We start from the raw sequence: 26,323 nt of genomic DNA, 5'->3' as shown, positions 1-26,323 counted from the left end.
CGGAGGCATGGTGGAGATGGGACGAGATCAAGATAAAAAGAGAGAAGAGCGGACATGTTAGTAATCCTGGGTACGACTTGTCACTTAAACAGAGATTAGATATCGAATGAGACAAGGAAATCCAACCAAAAATATGAAATGCTTTTTATCAAATAAAATACATTTGCTGAAGGTGAGCCAAAATGACACCTGCTATCTGTAGCATGGGGGAAGTAGAATTAATAAATTATATAACAAACAAGTTTTATGGACGGTTAATTTGGGTGTAGCAAATCCACAATGATCACAGAGGATTGACTGTAGCCATAGAAAGTATAACAGGCTGATGAGGCCCAAATTCCACTTAAAGGTCAACAACTCAACAGTGGAGACTTTAAAGCCTACTACTGTCCTCTGATAGGGGACATATAAAAAGGTATGACACGGGTCAACAGGCCAAAATGGTGATTGTGCGAGGTCTATAACTTAATTTGTTCTCTCCGAGGTGTTTACTCATCGATGATAAACGAGTCATAAATGCAGGCAGCCAGGAGAAAAATGCTGTGCTCAGATTAATGGGTGGAGCTGCCTTGTCGTGAAGCACACGGCAGGGTGATATGTGTACGCATAAGTGCACACACACCATGTATATATCACTTCAGGGGACATTACATTGACTTACATGCATTTCATGGAGACTTATCCTAACCTTAACCAACACATGCCTAACCCTTACCCTAATCCTAACCAAGTCTTCACCCTAAAATGAATGATTCCCCTCATGGGGACCTCCAATTTGTCCCCATAAGGGAGGCGAGTCCCCACACGTGACTGTGTAAACAGATGTAGGTCCCCACAAGTATAGTAATGCTAGGACACACACACACACACACACACACACACACACACACACACACACACACACACACACACACACACACACACACACACACACACACACACACACACACACACACACACACCACACACACACACACACACACACACACACACACACACACACACACACACACACACACACACACACACACACACACACACACACACACACACACACACACACACACACACACACACACACACACACACACACACACACACACACACACACACCACACACACACACACACACACACACACACACACACACACACACACACACACACACACACACACACACACACACACACACACAAAATGTCTGACAGAGGAAAGACTTCAGGGACCAGGTCAGGAGCCAAAGACAAGCAGGACTCTCCTCAACATGAGGTGGCCGGGGCATTCCTCTTCCATAAAAGGCAGGTACGGTGAATCACGGAGCATGGCAGAGGAGTCAGGCCGCTATGTTGACTTCTACTTAGTCCTTATGTAAATATCACAAACTGTAATATAGATGATTGCCAAAAAAGGAGCTAAGGAAACTGTCAAGTAGGACTTTTTTCTATTAGAAAATACCAATACCTATCCAGTATATCTTATTACTGCATCATTATCATTAAGATCCAACCTCATTACATTGGATTTTAAATTAATTCCAACTTGGCACAAGCACACACGAAAAGTTTCTATCCTGGGGAGTGCAGCCCAGAAAATGTGGCCTGCGCCGTTCCCTCAATGGCCCGGATTTCTATTCCTGACATCCCACACACACAAGCCACGCAGGGCTGGAGGATCGTGATAGCAACAACGGCAGCATACTGGAACAGCCAGAGCTACCTCTCCTTTCTTATCGTCAAGCATGTTCCTTATCGTCAAGGATAATCAACTAACCCCTTGCCCTTATTCCTCCTAGCTTAGCACTTTTGTTGTTATTTTGTTTTACTTGCTTGTAAGCGCTTTGAGCACCAGGAAAAGCGCTTTATAAATGTAATGTATTATTATTATCTCATGCATGAACACTATTCCCACCTTTTCCAAGTGTAAACTAACAGCCAATAAACATCTAAGCAATTACAGAGATAAACTGTTGACCAGTATGAAGAATTCAGTGATATCTACTTTTTTTTCTGTATACATGTGTCTCTCTTTAATTGCTGCTCTTATCTATTAGTAGGTAATAAATCGGAGGTCATATTAAAAATCTTTACTTTCAACCAGAGATAAAATAGATAAATGTGTATCTTGTTGGTGGAGTTGTGACGAGATATAGAGAGCACACCTAACACGTTTTTTAAATGAGCTTGTCTACCGGAATGTGCCATAGTTCAAAGTACGCTGGGGAAATGGAACATGACTACCACTGAATACTTTCAGTTTTTTTCCCATCAGCAAGTATAAGCATGCTAAGTGAAGTCCAAAGTATTTTAAAGGACCCTGGGTTTTAGAGAACTTAATTTATAATACAAATACATTAATAAAAGGAACAATTTCAAATGGTTAATGCGTTGAATGTGGAAGTGAAAGACCAATAGGAATCAGAATCTTTAAAACAAGTTAGCACATGTTCCAAATGATCTCTGACAGTTAAAAGACGTCAGCACTGAGGATCCCACCCCCACCAGTTCTAAAATGTTGTTGTGTTCTCAGCTCAAGTACAAGTTGTGCAGCTATTACTGGGCCTGTATATTATTAAGGTTATGCAAGAGGGGATCTGCTTCATCTAACACAAAAGCCAGCAACATGTGGGTTGAGGGGGACAAATTACCATGAACATCTGATCCCAGACAAGCACCAGGGAACGTGTGAATTACAGCCACCTGGACAGCAAGCTGCGCAAGGTCTGTTGCTGACAAGAGGTGAGATCAAAGAATAGCCTCAAACACTTTGAAAGCTAATGTGTGCAAGTGGAGAAAAACAAACATATAACAATTCCAGGTTATGCAATCATTTGCACTTGGTTAACAGTCATAACACAAAAAAAGGGCAAAATTCCTTATCACGATTCCAAAATATCTGCTATCGCGTCTCGAGTCCAGACTAGAGAAGTGAGTGGCTTACATAAAATAATGCTCCCATATGCATGAGCAGCCATGTTCACACCTCAGTATGACTGTCAAATCTACCAACCCCTCATGCACACTGACACTCCTTCAGCGGGACCGAACGGACTTGGCAGCCAGAGGATGAAAAGAGAGAGCGGGAGGAAGAAAGAGTGCGAGAGAAAGGAAGTACAGCATCCAAGGACACAAGCACATCCAGGTTTTCTTTATCAAACAACAACCAGCCCTCAGGAGAAGCAGTAAGCCAAGAATACCCGCATAGACCACTTTGTTCATTTTATCTGAATCAGAAGCAGCGTTTCTATCAGTTAGGCTTCATCTATGTACGCGGAAAAATGCTACAAATACACTTACAACATTCCAGATATGCAATACAGCGAAAACTTCATTTATGACATTAGGATACAATGTAAATCCAGAAAAGAAAGTAATCATGTACAAAGACTGAGCATGCAAAATACAAAATGCAAGTAAGGAACAATTTACAAAACAAATTGAGTCATAGGACCCGCAAAGGAATCTGGCTCGACGCTTCAGGTCAGACAGTAAACAGTAATAGTTGGCTGGCTTCTGCTGCTGCCAATCTTTCACCTGTGCCCATCTCTTTAGGATTGATTATGCACAAGAGCAATGCTAATGCACAGTTTCAAGGTCGTAGGCTTTTCAGATAAACAAACACTACAGCGTTGTTGCAGCAACCTACAAACGAACGCTCTGGGCCTCAGAGATTATTCTCTAGAAGAAACGTTGGCACCTACACACAGACATAACTCTTGCTGAAAATGAATTTCTATATAAAATGAGGAAGTAGTCCAGGCCCTGGGGTCCTAAAGATAAGAAAATAATTATTGAATGGCCATTGATTTAGTGGTGAATTCACTGTAAAATATAATGAGGGTCAGGACACGAAGCCCACTCCATTTGGGAGTAGTTACGTGATCAAAATGCTCATCTCGAAAATGTTGAGCTCAAGGCCAAACAAGAAATGCAAATGTAAGGAAAAATAGAATTGATTGCATTATCTATACCTTATTGTCAAAGGTCAAACAAAACCATTCAATGCCAATGATGTTAGCAAGTAAAGCAAAAATGGCCGCGAGTCAAGTGCCAGTATGTCAACAGCAAGCAGCAGATTCATCCTCAACGAAAAAGCATCGGCAACAAAACGCGAGCAGCGATCAATATAGTAAACGTCCATTGCTCAGATGAGCTGAGACGTAATCGCTTACTCAGAAATAAATGGTGCATTAGAGAATTGTGTGTCTAGATATTTACATGAAATTATGCTGCTCGCTAAACTATGCTCCAATTGTGAAATAATCACAGGAGCGGACTGAGAAGATAGGTTCCTAACAGAGACTCGGGAGAAAACAAGACTGCATTCAGCTGCTGCCAAACTCCCAATCATGACTCGGGTCTGATGACAGTGCGTCCTGTCACACCATCTTACTATTCAGTGACCATGGCGCTTTGTCACAATCTGCATGCTGTTAGCGGATTAGACACACTGGGTAACCAGAGAAGTACGAGCCCATGTACACAGTATTACAATTCATAACAATGCTAACTGTGTGAAAGCAACATTGTGAATCTTTTTAAATCATTACTTTATATAATGTTTGATTTGGATTTGTGGTCATACTGTAACTAGTGCTATAGAGAGGCGAAGTCCCGCCCATCTACTTCCGACCCATGGGACCTTATTTTGGAAATATTATGTATTGAAGTCAATGGAGAGAAAGATTATCATTCGATCCCGTTTGAATTGTGCCACGAATTACACATATGATGTTTGTCAATCTTAAAAATTAATTTCCGTGTCAAAAAAGTCCCAGTTTGTCGTAAAACTGTTGAAATATAAGACTATGAAAAATACGCAACTAGAAAGACTACAAATCCCAGAATCCCGGTCCCTCTTGCTGGCTCTTACGGAACCGACTAACTCCCCTTGTGTGTACATGTACAGCTCTCAACATGCCCAGACTTGTAGTGATTTTCACCTCTTTTAATACTTTTCGCCTCATTCTGAAAGAAAGAAGTGAAATGAGCCAACGTGACGGTCGTCTTGGTGTGTGGTGCGAGATGGGAGATGTAGTTCATTGAGCGGTTTCACACAAACAAATGTGTTACTTCACAGTTTTACGACACATTTTAATTGTTTTGACTCGCAAAATTATCTTTTAAATTGACAAACATCATACGTGTAATTCGTGGCACAATTCAAACGGGATCGAAAGATAATCTTTCTCTCGCCATTGACTTCAATACATACTTTTTCCGAAATAAGGTCCCATGGAGGTCCCCCGGAAAGGGAGGGACTTCGCCACTCTATAGTCTGTAGTGATGTACAATGTTGCATTATAAATCCATTAAACATGTTAAAGAGTTGAACAAACAATCAGTCATGCATTCAGTTGCATCCATAGAATGTATATATAAATGGACGTAGTGTCCGTGACGTCACCCATAGAATTCTGCAGAGTTGCCGTGAAGCCCTTAGTAGGCGGAGTCGGCCACTAACGGCTCGACTGTGACGTCAGAGTCTAATCCCGCCTGCTCCAAATAAGGGCAAAGAGGCGGAGCCGACTGCCGAGGCGGGACCTGCTGCCTCCGAACTGGAAGTAAACAGAGCTAGCTCAGGCTAAGAAGCTAAGCTAACATGAAATACATGCATACCAAGTTACTGCTAACAGTGTAGTTCCTCTATATAAACGTTACATTCATAATCAAATGAGACAATCTGCAAGAGCATTAGCTATATTTTGTTATTCTTAATGCTTGTCACACGTTAAGAAAAGACGGATTCCACCGCCCGGACCTAACGGAGCCGCAGTGGGCTAGCTCCGGGACGCCGGCTGGAGCTAGCCCCCTGCGGCTCCGTTAGCTCCGGTGGCCACCACTGGGATAATTGGGGTCCCCTATTAACATTTGCTCCCATTTAGCATTATGGGCGTCATAGCCATAGACTATAAAAGTCTTACCCAAGGCTGAATCATAAACTAAAATGTATATGTATTAGGGATGCACGATAATTATCGGTCCGATATTAGGAATTATGACGTCATCCCGATAAACCCGATACCAGTATTAATAGCCCCGATAATATACAATATTTTTTTTGGGTAAAAAAAAAAGAAAAAAATACTGCGGTGTGGGTGGATTGGGATGAGGGGCGCTTGTTTTTCACTCAGCTCCTCCCGTTTTGCCAGTACTGTGGTATTAGTGGTTTAGGAAGAGGGGAGTTCTTCACAAATCCAGCGCTCCCTAACTCATGCCTGGCTGTGACGTAAATGGTGTGCGGCCGTGAAGCCAGGACAGTAAACAAACATATCGTCGGTGGTATGGGCGTTGGAGCTATGTGCAACTCAAGGCATATGCTCGAACCGGAGCTGCCTGGACGCTGCAATCATGTTGCGCACTATCCGTGCTGAGTGTGCTGACTTTTCGTACAATGTCCCACTGTCTGGCTTCCTGCATAAAGTCAAGTGCTCGGCGCAGTTGTGGCGAAATGTCGCTCCTCTGTTTTCATTTAAACAGCTCCTTATATCTGTTAGCGCAGCTAGCTAGCACCAGATGCTAACAACAACAATGCACGTAAGGTCTCTCTCTCGCTCGGGCCACACATACACACACCCTCCCGGTCCTCCAGATGGCCAGTCGGTGCCTGCCGGTGAGCGTGGAAGTGTGGTCTGCCACAAGCGGGCGGCAGGAGCGGGGCTGTCAGCATCAGCTTGTAGATGGTATTTTAAACTCGATGCGCTCTGAAACTACGGGGCGGCCGAGGAAAAAAAATGCACATGCGTTAAATCGCGTTAAAATAATTAGTGGCGTACATTTTTTTTTATTATCGGTCTTGAGAAGCAGGAAGTTATCGGTATCGGTTTCAAAAAACCAATATCGTGCATCCCTAATATGTATGTATAAAGGGTTACGTCCTTAGCTGGCTAATAAGTAGCAAGCTAAGCTACCAAGCACACAAACACCTGCGAACGGGGTTAACATGTATAATATTATCATTTTAGACTTCTTGGAAGTTCTGTTAGTACATTCAAGCGCACAGCACAACATTTTAATTGTCTGGTATTTGTAACAATATTCCCTAAAAGGCACAATCACCACGAACACGGCTAAAGGGTCAAGTACAGTAACTACAACTAACTAACTTTGTAGCCTCTATGGTTGTAGCCTAGCAGAGTGGACAAGTTGCTGTTAGCTGACAGTGAGGAATGTATGTGTCCATCAAAGTGACCACGCCCTAATTTATGCATAACTTTAAAGCTTAATATTAATTAAACAGATGAGTTGAGAAAAAATGCACCCCCCACACAGTAGTCATGAAGGGGGAATCTAACTATACAGAGAATATGGTTTTTTGAACCACGATGTAAACATGTTTATTTCTGCTGTAAAGTTGGGCATTTTAACCTGGGGTCTATGGAAATTGCTCCCTTCTGCAGCCTGCTCCTACTGGCCACTAGATGAACTGCAGTGTTTGGCACTTCCGTATTGGCGTCCCGGCTCTTCTCCAGAGTTTGCCGCTTGGTTGCATCACATCGTACAGGTGTTTGTAGTTTTCTAAACGCTCAGTCTAAACATATCATGATGTTAGTTTGCAAACCCATCAACACCTCTGTGTTGTATAATATGAGTAACCCACCTTGTCAAATATAATCTTAGTTAACTGCTATATGAACTATGACTGCAACCAGCTAGGGACTTCTTTTCTCGATTAATCTATTGCTCATTTAGTCTAAGAAATGTCAGACGAAGAAAAAGCCATTCCAAACATTTGAGCAAATAATTGGACTTGCTATTTTTTACATTTGCTTGAACAATGACACCAACAATGGGTCCATTATCAAAATAGTTCTAAGAATTGTTTCTGCTCCCAACTAAAACCACAACCACCAAATCAAAGGAAGTCCGAAGTGGTGGTGTTAGGATTACTCACATAATTCATCCCAAAAGACACCTGTAAAACTACTGTTACATCAAAATCAACCAATATCATCTTATGCAGCTCTCCTGAATGGTGGACAGTCCCTTGAATGTTTTCTTCCTTCTAATTGGTCACATATCATCATGCCCTCGGGTTACAACATCATGTGACTCCCACATGCAAGTCCAACGAAAAAAACAGTTTCCTTTAAAGTAGCCCTTCTTTATTGACATTTACAAGGTTAAGGTTTAACTGAAGCATGGCAGCAAACACGTGTATCTCCAGACACAGAGTAATTCGGTGTCAAGAAAGTTAAACTGACAAGCATCTCTAAGCCAGCAGCAAATAGAGATGCTACCAGGGTGCACAGAGAGAGAAAAGGCCAGTGACAGAAGGTGTGACATCGGCACAGCGAGGGTTATTTACTCTGACACAAATAGGTCAAACAGAATCGATGCTGTAACTTATTCTCACAAAAGTGCTGAAGCAAATTGAAGGAAAGTAAGCCCAAAAGAGTACAGTAGGTTAAAGCTTGTCTGCTTTTGTGGTTTCGCAACTTGGGTAGAGAGGATAAAAACACTCATTCGATACGGAATGCAGGAGCTGTGCCATTAAGCTCCTCTTAGAAAATCTACTTAAACACATTTAATGAGATGTGAGGGAGCTGTGTGAAGAAGAGAGAGCACCGGGAACTCTGCTTGTACAGTACTTCTTTATGTCCTGGATGTTCTAATACCACTGCAATATACTGAGAACGGCAGATTTGTTGTTAAGTACATGTACCCATTTGACCTCAGTATCTATTATATTGTAGTTCTCTTCAGAAAAATGAACCGAGCTACAAAGAGTCTTGTGTCTTTTTCAGTTGTACCAGTGCATGGTAATGGTGGGTTAAAGTGTGTGGCAGACTCAGTCCTTTATCATTCTCAACTACTGCACCTTATCTATACTAGCAGGCTTTATGATGCTCTCAGCTTAAGTGGATTCATATCAGGTCAACCTTATCTGCCTCTTAATGCAGTTCATGTTTGCAGTTTTTCCACTCAGCACGGCACACATCTGAAAGACCGTAACAGGGAAAGCCCCAAGACAAGACCTATGACATTAGAGTAAGTCCAAGTAGGACTAAGAGTAAGGGAATGAATACATGCCAGAGCAAATCCAGTAAGCTGGTGCAAGAAATGGGGATTACAACAGTAAAAAGACCATAACGGCAACATAAAGTTGCCGTTATGGCAGGCTGAATGGAGTTGAGTGATGAATGTTTTCATGCAAGGGGAAAGATGCATGTGTTGAGTTGATGCTGTTAGTCATTGCAGTACTCTCTCTGGCACTCGCCTCTCTTTCTCGTCAGCCCTCTCCCCTGTATGCTTTCAGGAAGCCCACTCTGTCTCACTAATTGTAACTATTTCAGATTTGATTACACATCCAAGTGCTCATTGCCTACGCTGCAGAGAAATGACACAGGCTAAATCATCTTTTGAAGAAAATATAGACATATTGTTGACTTTTGAAAGGACTGATCTCTTTGTGGCATTTCCTGTTCAACAAACGTTCCAAATAAAGCTATTTTTAGGGAGTCAAATCAAGACAAAGCAGAGCCTTATCCCACCATAGTGAATTCATAACTGGTGTTATATTCACCATGGATCCACCAACACTTGGCCTATGGCACAGTCTACAGAGCCCATATCAGAGTCTCCTCTCTCTCCTCTGTCCACTGATTGCACAGTGATGAATGGCCCCACAGAGTAATAATAGTTCAACTTGAACTGAGGGCTGATCCTAAGGAGCAGTTGTGGATAGGCAATGGCTCATTGTTCTACGAGCCTCCCTGCAGCTGTACAAGACACAGAGAGTACTGTACTATGGGCTGGTACTGGCCAACATGCCACTGTGACCCTCAACAATGGGGAGGAGGGGAAACTCATCTAGCCCTCGCACTGGGAGCTACTTCCTCATCCTTTGAGCGCATACAAAACCGACATATAGACAGATATTGTTCTACTACTTATACCTGCGGTCTGTTGACAACTTTTGAAATGTGTACCACAAAATAACTTGACATTTTGTGACTAGGTGGCTGGGAGGTAAAAGTAGAGTACAATGTTACTATGAAAAACGTAAATCACTGATGAGAAACCGGTGGCCACTGTTGACAATCTACCACAGCTATAGTTTCCAGAGAAGTTGATAAAGAAATGTTGTGGAGCACAAATGGGTGTAGACAATGACATTGCAACAGGAAATGTGTTAGCAAGTTTCACAGTGCTGACAGTGGTGTGAACATCAGCGTATCTGAGGCACACTGTTCCTTAAATAAAACCTTACACATCAGGGGCGGCGGGTACTGTAGGCTAAGCCTTCCCAAATATTTGTGTCACTGCATCCTGGTAAAATTAAAATATAATGTATAATGTTTGTGTCTTTGACATTAGCGCTGCTATGCAGCCACCTGTGCCCTGTACTACGAAGCCAGTTCAACAGACCCTGGATATATTTGAGTTATCTTAACTAATCCAAACAAACGAGATCTCGCTAAGCGGTCCTACGACGCTGGTTATCAACTCAGTAAATCAACCCAGGGTTTCTCTGTCCGGCTGAGAGCACGTTCAAGGGGCGGGGCTAGCAACATTTGACCAATCACAAACATGGACCAGCGTACTGACAGCGCAGCGTCATACTTCATTAATGAAAATGAAACTATAATATTAGTCAAATATGAAGAAGTTAAACTTTAAACATCCATGACTTAAACACTTTATCCAGGATAAAAGCAACATAGTTGCATCTGCAAGGTGAATACAGAACAGCTGGTTAAAAAATAAATAAACTACAGAGTGTTTGAATGCGTAGGCCTACATTAACAGGTTTATGATATCACTGCCTCATCTAAGACACGAGTGATCTGACTTAATAATTAAATAATTAACATAATTACATTTGAGTTGAGTGTTTCGTCAACTTAATGTGTTGCTTAAAATAATACTTCTGCATACAGTAGGCTATGTGACACTGTAAGTGTTGCACGGTCCGATACGCTGACTCAGATAAGGAAATATGATATATTATGATGTGATATGATCGATGATCTGATTGATAATGTGATATGAATGCTAAGTGTGACACGTCGGCATCTTCTCTTCATACGGCACTTTAAACTGTATTTCCTTTATACTTAATAGATTTAAACTCCGCACACTGAGCTCTGATCAGGCGGTGCTTTCACTGAGTTTTCTATAGACGCCAGAGGCAGGCAGCGCCAGGTAAAACAACTTATTTAGCCTTCCCAAACCTGAGCCTCACGCGCCGCCTATGGACTACATACAAGTGCAGAATGTACCCTGAACTTCACAAATCAAACCTGGGTACAAGTTCAGTAGTTTTTGGTTTAAAGTGTTTAAGTATTCATTTACTGAGGCTTTGATTGTGCTTAAGAGATTATATGTTACTCCAATTTCTCCGGATTGAACTTTGCCCAAAATGCTTCCATCCTTAAGACAAGTATGCTTAGTAAGACCCAGAGAGAATGACAAAAGTGAAAAGGCTTTTCATGGAGAAAACCTCCACACTTTGTGCTTTATGACGGGAAAAGTGAGCACATTTGGAGCTGCAGCCTTGTCACACTTTAATCTATAATTAAAGAGAATTCTAAGTAGTGTAGCCATAAATGGAGTATGTTTTTTCCAGCCAAGTGCACATACGCTCTCTTCTCCGTTTTGTGTATGTGTGTGACAAATCGCCAGATTCAGCAACTTGGATGAAGGTTCATGATCCAGCTGCTTTTTCTTGATAGTGTATGGGCTATAACAAAACTAAACTGCAAAACACAATGGATGTCATCCCCACCCAACACGTCTGGCATAGAGCCATGCAATACCAACAAGAAGGCATTTACTGGTCGTCCTACTGCTGACAAGGTTTAAAAAATCTCTATCTCAGCTACTGCCCTACTGATGACATTATCTTTAATAATGTACTGCGCTACACTGACTGTAATTGCTATTTCATTAATTATCCTTAGACACTGCATACGAGGGCAACGGGTCTAATGCCAAAAATCAATGTGGTTCTTTCCTGCAGATGGTTGATCAGGGTTTTCTCAGCTAGCCTTTCGTCCCACTGAACTGTGACCACATTAAAAAGAATCATTTCCCTCCATGTGAATGAGCTACACTGCTTGCCTAGCTGGGAGTTTTTGGTGTAGATAATCATTGCAGGCTGTTGCTTAACCCAGGTGTTCATAAGAGCGTGTGTGGGAGGGGGCCTGTTCGCATGTCTCCCAGCACTCGTTAAATCCTCACATGCCATTCCTCTTCTCTCTGTCAGTTAGCACCCCATCATCTCAGGTGACGATACAAAAAAATGGGATGACAAAACATCACAGATGCTGGCGTCCCCTCTCTTTCCTCCGTGCTCAGACACAGAGAGTGAGACATAGTCACATAGACAGGAACAAAACAACAATAAATACATCCCCCCCCCACACATCTCAGCATTCTCTTCACATCTCACTGCGAATGCTCTCTGGGTAATGCTAGAGCTGGAGCATGGCACAGAAAAATCCCAGCATGAGCCTTTATACATATATGGATGACGAGGATGCTTTTGGAGTGCCGCTAGCATGGCGAGGATGCGTGGGTCAGGAAAAGGAGGAGCGATGTGAGGAGAATTCAAAATAAATGAAGTGACCTGAATTATTTAGAGGTACAAACTGAGAATTCAACCTAGCTTTTAAAGGGAAGTGGGCAATTGCCACAAAAAGCCATCCACAGTCCCCTTGTATCCAACCTGATCTGCCCACTTCAATGTGAACCACTGAAAGACTCCGTCCATTAGGCGGAGAAAGAGATAGAGAGCTGCAAAGAGGCTACAGGTCCACCCCCTTTTCACTCCACTTTCTCTCGTTTGAGTCACGCAGGGCTTTCCGCACTATATTTCATCAGCCCTCATTCCAACCCTTTTTTATTTTCACACTGCCTCCCTCACACTAAATATATTTATTATCCTGCTATGTGTTGCAGATGAGCTCCTTTGGCTGGGTTTCCATTACTGGGTAGAGTGCAGGAGACCAGATGGAAAGAGGAAGGAAGAGAAAGAAATCAGAGTAAGCAATTCTGTTCGCAAGCCAATTCACGGTGCAAGACTAATGGCGGCAAAACTGAGTACAGCTCTAATCAATACACATCTCTCCTAATCAACAGAGCTGATAAATCAAATGGTCCCTTGTATGGCCTGTGGCCTTCAGATGGCACATATAACTGCTCACCCAAGAGGGATAACTCTGTTTGAGGACCTCAGTGGTTAATAAAATCTCCCAATATGTTTCCAACAGACCTGACATGTGTGTACATCTAAGCCTGCCCCGAACGCAATATAAAAACACACTTTGAAGTATTCTGTAGCATGGTGGGTAATGCAGCAAAAACAAAATACAGTAATAACAACATAATCAGGTATATTTGACATTGCAAAGGGCTAATAATGATGGAGACACTTGCAGGTCACATGAAACTACTGTAGCACATCAGTACACAAACTTCCCCTTTTATTGCTAAACCACACATTAACTTCCCCTAGGACGAGTGATAGAGTCTCTGAAATGTATTCAACCTTGTGAATTTACATTATAGCACAAACCACCTCATTGTGCATGTGTGTGTAGAAAGTGTGGAAGTATACTGCACTCAGTTGTGTTTGCAGGTCTGTGTGTACAGGTGTGTGTGTGTGTCTCAGCATGTGATTGCTGCATGTTGACCTGAGAAACAGGTTTACAGAGCCTTGGGGCTTTCAAACACACTTGACATGCAATCTTTCAAACATACACACAAGAACATCTCCTGCCAGGTAAGGGCCTCTTTACCAGTGCATGGGACAAGTAGAGAGAGATCTGAGACTGGCAGGCCTCGGTGCATTGGCCAGCAGCAGGATGGAGAGACTGAAGTGAGCTGGAGGAGGGCAGAAGGTTCAGAGGAAAGCCCCAGTGAGGTGAGGAGGCACCTGACTGAGGCAGGATATGTTTGAGATCTCACTACATGATAAACCACTATCTCAAAATGTGTATGTTAAAGCCATAATGACACAAGAAAAAAGACAATTCTGAGCATCAAAGATGGATGTTCTATGTTATGGAAATAAATTGACTAGCCTAAATGTCATGCATCTCTTGAAGGCACATCAAAATTGAAACCGCAGTTAAAAGAAATATAGGCTAGAATTTCTTTGCCACCCTTTAATAGGGTAAGCTACATTTTCACAGGGTACTTCAGCATGCTACTGAGACAAAGGACAATATTTAAACCTTCTGCAGCTCTGACCTACATATCCCCAAGAGACTCCCTTTGAAATGCAGTCCTACTTCTCGGTGTATAGTGCTGAATGAAAAACAACCTTGGCGTTTTATACTTTATACTACACAATGTGAATTACGACCATAAAACAGCTTACTTCTTTTAAACTAATCCGCCATATTAGGGAAGGGCTGCACAATAGACTATTGTTTCAGCATCACAATGTGCGCATGTGCACACAACAATGTTTTGTCAAGTAACGTAAATGAATCATGCTTCAACTTTTTTCTGCTTGATACAAAAGGAAAACATTTGTAATAACTCAGCTAAAAGAGAACACTTTTATACAAAGTTATTTGCAAGTGAGTGAATTGAGAGAAACCACAATTCAGAGTCATTGTTTATCTTTTTGCAGGATCAAAATACCAAAAAAAGGAAGTGTTGGTGCAAAAAGCTAATCATTTGCACAGAAAAGATGATTAGGTATTTTGTCAAACAATTGCAATGTCTGTTATTTCCAAAAACCTGCAGCCCAAAGGTTTCATAATTGTCAGAGAATTTAGAAATGTAAGCAGGCAGTTTATAATGGAGGAAAATATAAAGTTAATTTTAAAGTAGGTGACTGCATAAAGTGTATATACTATAATAACAAACTGTTCAGAATATTTTAGAGCTTAAAGGTGGGGTAGGTAAGTTTGAGAAGTATTCAGTAAATAAAAAATGTCACAACTGTGAAGCAATAAAGTGTAGAATGTTTGCCATTTTTGCCTGAAAAACGACTTCACATTTACTTATTGTCAAAATACTTATTTATTTCAATTGATGAAATGCCTAATTGTTTCAGCACTGATATCTTTGTATCATCAAGTAAAATAAATGCCTTTACTGTCAGCACCTGTCGAGCTCAAAAGTAATGTATCACTGACTGAATAGAAGAACATTTGCTACAACGGAGTCAAAACCTCACACTTCAACCGAGATTTCAACCGAGCGAGAGAGTAGGAGGAGGCCTTCTGGTTACCATGGTGCAGACAAAAAGATACTGTGTTGCTGCCTGGGTGATGCTGTGTTCATGTTTCAGTGCTGTTCTCCATGCAGTCAAGGCAGGAGGCTCCCACAATGAATACTATCACATTTCCGCCAGGCTCCATCTCTCACAGATCATACTGCTGCCTTCAAGGGCTTGAGCGAACATCAAAGGCAACTGTGATTTTGAATTCCTGTCAGAGCATTACAACCTCTGCAGCTTCCCCCTCGCCGGTGAAAAGCCCAGCCCCACTTGCTCCCACCCACAGCCATCTTTAATGATTTCCCAAAGACACACTCAGGGTTTAGTGGCACAGCGCATCGTAGTGGGAGGGTCAAGTGAGACATAAGAAGCCCCCTCACTGCCTTTTGGTATGAGCAGTCACATTCTCTATATGTTCTCCCTCTTCGTGATGCACACGTACCCCCCGTGGGCAAGAAGAGGTGGTGTGAATCAGGAGGCAGAGAGCCAGAGCCTCAGATAACGGCACTGTGTGCATCAATGACAGTGTGGCTGGCTGCCCTGCACAAAATATTATTTACAGCTCACACTGAAGAGAAATTACAGCAGCAATCCTCTCCAGAAGGAGGAAAACCAGCTGACCTGGCAACACTTAGAGAGAGGCCAGAAGGAGGGTCAGGCACTATAATTATTATATGGCTTCCCCTTATTCACTGTCGTTATCTATACCACTCACATAGCCTGTGGGGGATTCAACCCACTGATGACAACAGGTTACTGGTGCATAAGAAGAAGATACAGAGGCAGTAAAGCATGTATAAACCTGGCCTGGCGGAAGCTTACTCCACTTGCAGCTATAGCACACTCGTGGCTTATTAACGTACGAGAAAGCCAGTGAAACCAATGGATGAACTTTAGAAGGGTAAGCATTAAATTGACCAATCGTGAAATATGATGTCAAAGCAGTTCATGCTGGCAAAATACCAACTTCTGAAATTGAACAAATGGAGCATAGAGGGCTGATTATTATTTTTTTTTTAATTAAGCATGTCTGGGCAATGGTCTAAAACCCAAATATATTCTATAAAACAATATATAAAAACACTAAGAAGCAGCAAATCTTCACATTTCAAAGCTAAACCCAGTGATATACTAAGTATGTTTAATGGCTGAAATAATGTTATTGATTATCAAATAATGCCATAATCAATTAACCATCTCATTGTTTCAACACTAGTGTTAACCACACATGCTACAGAGAAGGGCCTTTTGATGCAGGTCTTTGTGACTTTAAATAGAGTGCATATTTTTAGCTTTTGGGACCCCAGAGAAAAGCAGTCCATGTCTCTGGAGACAGGTAGAGCCCTGTTTTAAAAGAGCCTTAGATCCAGGGCTGTTTTATATAGAGGTGAGACTCACTGTACATTTGATAATACGGTTGTTAAAAAGGTGAGTTTGACGTGTTGGCAGGTCAGAGACAACAATACAAGTGTGTGACCTTAAGGCGTAGTTTAATGACTCTGAGTTTAGCTAACATGAACTTGCATCTGTCGTGACTTCCTGGCTTGCTCAGAACTTACCTAGCAGTGAACTAACACTAACACATGATGTGGGACAACAGCTGTTTCTTGTTGCCAGGCAGTGTGGAGTAACAGTTTGTTGTAAGTTTCACAATCAATTCCAGTGAAATGGGGAAAGGAAATGCATGTCCACATTTTTTGAGGGCAATATCACCACAGTTAAACGCTAGCAGGAGCAGCAGGATGTCACAGGCTGTGTGTGTGTGTGTGTGTGTGTGTGTGTGTGTGTGTGTGTGTGTGTGTGTGTGTGTGTGTGTGTGTGTGTGTGTGTGTGTGTGTGTGTGTGTGTGTGTGTGTGTGTGTGTGGTGTGTGTGTGTGTGTGTGTGGTGTGTGTGTGTGTGTGTGTGTGTGGTGTGTGAGAGAGAGGTGTTGATGCCAGGCACACATACCCATCGGTTCAGTCTTCTCCGTAGCATCTTCCTGTGTGTGTCTTCTCTGATATCTGATGAACTCTTCTGATACAACAGACGCCTCCGGGCTCAGCTTCTCCGGGGAATAACTTTACATGTATGTTAGTTCACCTGCTAGCTCCTCGGCTATCTATTCTCTACTCTAACGTTAGTTCTAGCTATATGAAATGCCGCAGCGTCGCTACATCGTTTCCATTTTGTTTGATTTCGGTATCTTCGCACCATTCGCATTCTCTCCCCCTGAATATTTTCCGCGTTGCGGTGTACTAGTAGCGCTTCCCTTTGCTCAAGGCTGAAGCAGTCCCTGACATTTCTCTCTGTGCCCTGTTGCTTAGACTCCTACAAATCATTTGAAGCTCTCGGCTCTGCCTCCCCGTTGACTCGCAAACTGCCAGACACACCGCAAACTAACTTCTGTCTTCTATCCCTGTGCACAGGTCGCCTCCCTGTCAAACAATGTTCTACTCCAGCAGCAACCCAGCGGCAAAACGTTCCCACGTTCACAAGCTCCACCCGGCGAAGGTGCGGCGAGTTTAGCTCGCAATGTACTATGGGAAATGTGGTCCAGAATTCAAACTACAATCTTTCCTATTTCCCTGCATGTTCTGGAGAAAAGAAGCGGCAGTTGTCGTTGTTTCTTTACCATTGTGTATTTATTGATTGTCCTGAAACAATTATTCTCCTTTTTTTTATTGTATGCATTCTGAGGCTTTATGGCTGGATAAACATGATTGGCTTTTTTTTTTTTAATTGTGATATACAAAATGTTTTGTACTTAGACGACCACAACCTTTTAGTCAATAATATTGTTATTCTATAGTCATTTTATATTAATACAATAAAAAAGCAACTCTACATTCAAGGTATTTCACAATGAGTTTCTTTATTTTTTAAAAGCCCTGTAATAAATGAAAAACAAAAATGCAATAAACTATTTAGCACAATTGAAAACATATGATTTATGTAAAAAGCCCTCGCCCTTTGTTGTATGTAATTAACTTTATTTTATTACTTTAATGCAATTTCTGTTATGTGTATTATTGTCTTCTGTATGCATCTTATCCTTTTCAATATTCTTATTTGAAGACTCTGAAAGCCATGTTGTTTCTACATGCCATTTTCCAATAAAGATCTCAAAAAGTTTGTGATTGCACTTCAAGGATCATTGAGCGTTGCATAAAAGCCTCATATAATTGAATTCTTAGACGATGCAGAAGAGGATTTTCTAGAGTGGCAGCCAATCCCTTGCATTAGAGTGATGAATAACAAGCTATGGTGGATATTATACAAATATGTCAACACAACCCTAAGATGCAGTTGTCCTTGGAAACATATAGCCTATAAACAACAGGTAATCTTTTATGAACAAAAACACAATGGAGCTGGTACGCTATATCTTACGCTGTAGCTTGGAGAATACAAGCTTTTCACTTCTGTATGAAGCACTTGGAAAGGCTTGGCTTATTTGAAGCTAATAGTAGCAATTACGATGGTTTGGCTTATGAAAAGCTAATGTACTTGCAGGAATCTTGCTATTTTGAGTTGCCTTTACATATATGTAATGTATGTCTGAATGTTTAAAAAATGACAATAAAAAGAGCTTTCAAACTAAACAAAAAAGTGTCAGCTAAATGAAATTGGATATTAATTGTATTATTCCTCAACAATATTTCCAAAGATTATTAAATAAGCACGTCCATTTTAGATCATGTTTCAACATAGAACCTCATTTAGTTAGTCATTTAATACTAGTTGAACATTACATTTTATATTTGTATGTGTTTTTTATTTATTTATTTTGTATATGTTTCTAGTTATTGTGCTTTTTATTATGTTTTTAATTATTGTTTTATTATTGTACTCCCATTGTGTTATTTAATATTGTAGTTACTGCCTGTACAGCACTTTGGTCAACTGAAGGTTGTTTTAAATGTGCTATATAAATACATAAAGATTGAGATTGAGATAGTTAGCTTTCTTTCAAGCATCCTGCAAAAGTAATAACATGGAGTTGTTATATCCACAAGTTATGTGCAGGTCTTGAACTGGGTGCTCTAAGGGTAACTGTAGCCTATTGGAAATAATAATTGTGATTAAAACGTTCTTGATTGGAAAATGATTAGCATATAGGAAAGGGTTTTTGTACAATCAGGTTAGACAGCTTAAAGATGGCATCTTTCCAGTTTGTAAGGCCAGCTTAATAAAAAAGCAAATAACCTTTAAGGTAATCAGTACAAAACCCATTTTTAAAAGATCATTACCTAAAGGTAATTGTATGTACATTTGATTTGAGATTTTTAAAAACAATGATCTTCATTTATGAGCTCTAACATCAAATTGCCCATCCACTGTTGGCATTTAATCAGCCAACCAGACTATTAGGGAATAAGCTTGGCCTCTGCATTTTAGAGTGTTAGTCGGAGTCAAGGCTGTTGAGCATCTGGAATTAAATTGACCCGCTTGGTCAAGAAAAAAGTCATACCCTTGAAGTGTTACATTTATCAAGGCATGTTTGCAAAACTCCTCAAAGGTTTCACTGCTTGATACTATCTTACATTGGTAGAGAGATTACCACGTAAGGATTTGAGGAATTCACATTTTCAACCACCTGTGATAGAAAAACACATCTGGATCAGTTTCTTAACTACTGGTGTCATCGGGTATAATGTGACGACGAAGTGTACATTTGTGCTATTGTGGCAAACCTTCAGCAATGAGGAAACTACTGTTCTGTGAACGACTGGAAAACAAAAAACAAAGATTTATATTTATTATATTTTGAGTCTTAGATTATATAATCACGAAATTGCATTAAAGGATAAAGTCTAAACGCTTCAAACTCAATACAGGCAATACAGTATTAAATAGTGCCAAAACATCATGTAGTTCACAAACAGAAGCACTCTTTTGGTTCTCAGAGGCTAATTTGTTTTGTGTCACAGCATGAGTGACCCTGGCAGCTATTTGCATGTGGCAACAGGTTTGCATATTTGCTTCACCTCCTTCCTGTTAAAGGAATGTTGTCAAGTGTAGCTAGATTGCAAAAAATATATTGGTACATAACCTTAAGACATATTTCATGCTATCAAGGACACCAGCTAAGTGAGTTGAGGTCACGTTTAACGTATCAGGTCTATCTTCATATGACCCAAAAAAAACATCAGCTGATCTCGATGTATATGTGGTTTGTGATTAATGTTCAGTTGAAGCTTTACTGAAATCGGTAGAGAGAAAAAAATGTAGTCAGAAAAGTAAAACTAAAATTACAATTAGCAGGGAAAATGGAATGTTCACAATTGAAGAAATCTACTGAGTATGTATTTGCTTAAGGGTAATGATTGTATTTGTACGATTTTGCATAACCAGTGAGGTCAACAGCTCAAACATGGTTAAGTAGCTGGGTTCAATGGCACTTGTTCTTAAGACAAATGAGTTCTTTGAGCTTTTATCTATAAAATGATGTTAATTATGTGAGCATTCAAAGTCAAAACATTTGAGGTGCCCATCCTGTTTGTATATTGTGGTTTCTCTATCTGCGTCATGCCATGCACCTGACAGTGACATCACATCAGGAAGTCACCAGATTGATTAACACGGTGTTCTCCAGCTATGCAGAGAAAACCTTGAACATAATCAAACCAGGGACCATTGACACATTTTACAACACTGGCTCCAGGACCAGTGTAAATGTTTACGTTTCAACAAAACCACTCAGCCAGCTCAAATACTCTAGATATTTTTAGAATTCACAGCACTGTCAACACATACTGTACATGTACTGTGGCACTGTAACTACTTTATAATAAAGTGTATATATAGGTTAAAAATCTGTAGTTATGTTAAATGTGTTGCATTATCTTTATCCTATGCTGTCAAAACTAGAAAAAGCTTTCCTGGCAATTTTGTCTTTTTGCTCGGAAGGCTATTTTTGCAGTAAGGCATGAACATATTAAAAATACACAAAACGCATTTAGAGAAATGTGATGATTGTTAGGAGGAACTATTTGTCACATCAGCCATCCCCTTATGTGGCTGTACCATAGATAGACTGTATCTATAAAGAGCTGTACATTGGACTCTAACTCCACCTAGTGGCCAAATGTAGAAAGGTTTTATCATGTTTTTCGAATTTTGACAATCAATGTCTCTTTTCTCCTTCCTGCTTCCCAGAAGGCAGCAATGAGGGAGCTGCAGTGAAACTAAATTCACTGGATTTCACCCACAGTAAAGACATGTGCACAAAACTGCAATTTAAACCACATATATCTTAAACTATGGGCTCAAAATGATAACAAATATATATATATTGTCATTCCAAGTGATAAAAAAAAACACTCTAATTATTAGACTAGAGAATGCAATTGCTGAAGAAATTGCTAGTGGGAATGCTTTATGCTGAAAAGCTGACGCTAAACTGCTATGCTGAAATGTAATGTGTAAGAAGAAGGTGAATAATTTAGATTGAAATGATACATGAACACTGGGGGCTTGAATGTGTGATGAGAGAAGAAAATAAAGTAAAAAGGCTTGGAAAAGCAGCAGAATATTTGAACTGCAAACTTTTGAACTAATTTGATGGTGAATGATCTGTCGCCATGCCAACGGCATTTGATGACATCCCATAATACGCTTAGATGCGTTGATCGCTGCATCGTTACCAAACCTGTGAAGTTTTGGGCCATTTGGAGCATTTTCACTGAAGTTATAAGAAAACCGTGTTTCATGGTGAGCATTGTGTTGCCATGGCAACGGCATTTGAAGAAATCTCAAAACTGTCCCGTAGATGTCTTCACGGCTGGACTGTTAATAGCCTACTCATGTGAAGTTTGAGCACTTTTTGAAAATGTTCATAGGAGTTATAGCGACATCGTCTTTTATGGCGAGGGATGCGTTTCCATGGAAACGGCACATGATGAAACCCCATAATTGACGTAGAGCTGTTGAGGGCTGGACCGTTAACCATTATCTGAAGTGTGGTGCTGCTTTGACCCTTTTCATAGGCGTTACGACAACATTGTGTTTTATGGCGAGGGATGCGTATCCCTCGCCATAAAACACAATGTTGTCGTAACACCTATGGAAATGGCATATGGTGAGATGTCAGATTTGACGTAGAGCTGTTGAGGCATGGAGAGGTGATATACAGGTGAAGATTGTGGGACGACCGGACCATGTCCATTTTTTTAATGGATTTTATTTGATCAAAACCATTTGATATCCTAAATAATTTAAGATGTTTTTCTTAAAAAGAAAGTTAAGTTTGTCGTTTTTGTTTGTATTTGTTACCATATACTATAAATACTGTCTATCAAATTGTAATGATCGTAATGATTGTTTGTATTACTTCATGAATTTTACTTAACATAGGCTACTGCACGTGGTTTGTCCTTGTTTGTCATGCTTTGCTTTCTGTTATTTTGTTCATGTAGGCTATGTCTGTAAGACCTTGCTTTTGTCGGGACCCCCTTGAAAACGAGATGGTGCATCTCAAGGGGTTTATCCTAACAAATACATGTCTATATATATATATTTGTGTCAATATTACACCACATCAGATACCTTATGTGTACTTGGCATTAAACCAATTAAATTAAATGGCATGGTTGAATGGATTATTCACACAATAAGGAGATTTTACTTAATTTGTTAATTACTTTCATACTGCCTGCATATCAATAGGGTCCTCTATCAACTGGTTGCTGTAGTTCATTGCCTGTCCACATGGTGGCAGCACAGTAACATTGATGAGCTGAAACAAACCTGTTGCACTGAGGAAAGAAAACTGACGCAGAGCTGCAGAGGTGACAACACTTTGTCTCAAGTTACATTTTTACATTCATAGCTGTCGAATATCTTGGAATTTTTTTTTTTTTTTTTAAAAGACTATTATGATCTTATTATGATATTAGTGTCGCCCAGACCTAAATGTAGGTATGTTATATTTATACACATCAAAGCATCCATTTGGACTGGTTGGTCAAAGGTTGTGTATAGTAAGATTTTAGTATCCAAATCATTAAGTGAATGCAGTATACATAACAAAACAACACCACACGTAGTATTCAAAAGGGTTTTCATGCATGTTTAAATTAAAATTGAACTAAAAATAAATATAAACTGTAGGTTTTAATATACAGTATTTCAGTACGGTCAGCTGTGTGCAAATAATAAAAATAGAATAAGTAACAATGCAATTGCATGAAATATCTTTTTTATCAAAGTGAAACTAAGACTCAAGGGTTGATAAGAAAAATAAAATGGGTGTGTTTTTTAAGATTTTCTGTACTGATAGATTTAAGACAACCAAAAATATTTCAGATACACTTAACATTTATTAAAGGTAAAACATGTAAGGTAAGTTATTTGTTTCCTCATTTTAGTAGTTTTTTTTACATGAAGAATACAAAAAATATGCCAATTTATAAATGACATCACACAGCTGTATGTGGTACCCAGAGTGTGATGCTGGTTCTGGTCCTTAGTGATGTATACAGTATCTGCTGAATTTAGTGGGCATTCCTTTACTGGTTCTTCCCCTGTGAGTCTCATTCGTAGTTCTGAATTTAAACTGACAGCCCCTGTGGAGGAGTTGGGAGACTTCCCCAGCCATCTGTCTCAGAGCAGCCCCCCTCCAACACCCCCTTCCCTCCCTCCAAGCATCCCTCATTCCCACACTGGGCCTTTGTCAGCAGTTCCTGTCCCTGGACTAGGCGTGGCGTGCGCAGAGGCTGGGGCGACCGTGGGTGCTTTCAGAGGCACCTGCAGATGGGACAAAGGGCCAAGGGTGCTGGGGCTGAAGACAGATTGATGCTTTGTGCGCTGGGGCTGGAGAGAGCAAGAGAGGGAGAGAGAGCAAGAGAGAGAGAGGGTGGTGGGGGATAGTTAGCTGAAAAGTTTTCAGGGAGAGGATTTTTTTGGGGGAACATGGGTGGGTTGGGGGTGAAGGGGGGAGGTCTGTCACTCCAGTCTGTGTGAGTCCAAGCTTTGGACAACCCGGAGAGATTGACAGCTTTTGTGGACTGCATCTCTGCACAATGGTCGTGCTTTAATGGGCGGTGAAGCTAGAGTAGAGCTTTGGGGAAGGTTTGGAGGGGAGGTGGTGCTTGGTCGTGGTTGCGATGGTGGCGGTGCGGGGAGGCTGAGGGATGGGGGGCCAAAGGCTTTACTGCTTTGCTTGATGGGGACCAATTCATGGGTATTCAGTCCAAGACTCGTTATTCACTGAATGCATCCAGTGGAGGAATGCAGCAGCATCAATTAGAATGTGTTAGCAGATAGCAACGCAGAGAAGAAAAACCTTTCTCTCCCTTTTGCTCACAGGACAACACAGTCCCACTATAGGAGGTGTCAGAGCCACAAAGCCTTTTTTGTGGGTCTCTCTCCATTACATTACCAGTGCAATATGTAAGGTGGGGACTCTTTTGATTTAAATTAAGTGGAAAAAACACTAAATCCTATTTTTATTCAGCAGGGATAATGGTGTTATACTCTATAAAGGTCTTTAACTACTTATGTGTGGCTTAAAATCTTCCCTTGCTCCCTTTTCACTCCACCTCAGTGTCTTACTCTCATTGGGGCATTATATTTATTCAATGGTGGAGGGTCAAAGACAGACGGTTAAACAGAGTTGCTTGTAGCCTTAACTGCCGCATCACTTCTAATTGTGTATCAGTGGGTCAGTGGTTTGTTGTGTTGTCCCCCTGTAAGAAAGGAAGAGCGGATATGAATTTAAACAGTATCTTGTAAGGTATTGTTTGGAGTGGGCTCAGGCCACCACTTCAGACTCAGAGAGAGGGCCTTTTAGAAAAAGAGTTTTTTTTCTATAACTTTCAAGACAGAGATATAAAAGAAGAGGAAGGAGTCGAAAACACTTTGATGGTGATCACATGTCGGGCTTGACACTCCATTCTGTGTTTTGAATGCAGAGAGGCCAGCCGTACATGCCCTACGAACTAATTAGGCTACACTTAATTGAATGTTTTTTACGTTGCGAACAGAAAACACATTCAGTATTTAATAACAATCAAAATAGCTTTAATTTCAATAAGCCACGTCCCTTCGTTTTTTTTCACAACATTCCTACCAAATTTACAAGTAATGCTATTTGTGATGAATTTGGAAAACAGACTTCAGAGAGATAAAAAAAAAGATTATTCTGCTCTGAATTACTTGAACAAACTGATTTTCAAGTTTTCTATCCATGCACTCAGTATCCATTTTGACTCCAATTCCCTTGCTTTTAACACAAGATGATACAGATGGCATGTGTGCTGAAATGGAATTGGACATTTTTGTTCTCCTTAGGTTTAATGAGAACTAACTGGCAGGAACCTCTTGGAGAAAGGTGTAGATTTCAATATGAGCAATTATGCTTCATTTGAAGCCAAATGAGCCAAATTTGCATCCTCTGAAAAGGGAACCAGTGTTAAACTGTGTGAAAAGTGCAGTAAATTGGGGCAAACATCGGAACGTGCAGAAATGCATCTCCGCTGTAATTGTGTAATTGTAGAAGAGCTCTAAATGCACAGGCCAATTAAACTTGCTTCTTCTGCAAGGCAAAGAATTGGCAGGTTATTATGCAGGAAAGTATCAGCACATCTAAATAGCTGCCTCCCTCATGGGTGGATGGAGGGTGGGATCATTTGCAGCAAAATGGAATATCTGATCAAATATGGACAGATGTCTTCATACATGTGGAGCGGCTGTGAATTGGATTGGAAGAGGCAAGATGGATGGATGGCCTCCTCTAAGAGATAGAGCTTCCTGCCCTGAGTACTGAGGGGGCACAAGAGGAAGAGGGTGAGAGAGGGGGAAGGTTAAGCTCTCAGTGGGGGGAGACATTTCCCTGAAACACCAGTTGATGGGTTTCTCCCACAAAGAGTGGAGTGACGCAGTCTGCACTGCTGCAGAACAGCCTGGTCTCTGTCTGGATTAGGCCCTGCAGCACACAAAGGGGAGCTCAAGTAAACGGTTCATGAATGTTGATTAATTGATACCATTTTTTTGCAGTGTGCCATGGAGATTTAGAGGGTAGGGGTGCATGAGGGAGTTTGTGAGTAAGCAGGGAGAACTGTGAGCCGAGGAAGGAAAATGTGTTTTTGTGAGTGTATTTGTCAGATATGCAAATCTTAAAAGGTTGCTATAGATCACGAACTGACATCCACGTTTGATTCATA

At 40.9% G+C, this 26,323-nt stretch overlaps 1 protein-coding gene across 8 annotated transcripts in view; it reads right to left on the bottom strand.

Annotated features, from left to right (window-relative positions):
* atp11c (ATPase phospholipid transporting 11C) overlaps window positions 1-17,659 on the bottom strand; it is a 45,423-nt gene extending 27,764 nt beyond the window's left edge. For all 8 annotated transcript variants that reach the window (XM_034202836.1, XM_034202834.1, XM_034202835.1 and 5 more), the window contains exon 1: window positions 17,127-17,659. In XM_034202836.1, the coding sequence (XP_034058727.1) occupies window positions 17,127-17,153 (27 nt within the window). In that variant the 5' untranslated portion in view covers window positions 17,154-17,659. The remainder of the gene's footprint in view (window positions 1-17,126) is intronic.
* Window positions 17,660-26,323: the final 8,664 nt, after the last annotated feature.

Source organism: Gymnodraco acuticeps, unplaced genomic scaffold (genome assembly GCF_902827175.1).
Source record: "Gymnodraco acuticeps unplaced genomic scaffold, fGymAcu1.1, whole genome shotgun sequence".
In the NCBI taxonomy this organism is placed as follows: Eukaryota; Metazoa; Chordata; class Actinopteri; order Perciformes; family Bathydraconidae; genus Gymnodraco; species Gymnodraco acuticeps.
This window is presented reverse-complemented; position numbering and strand designations above follow the sequence as displayed.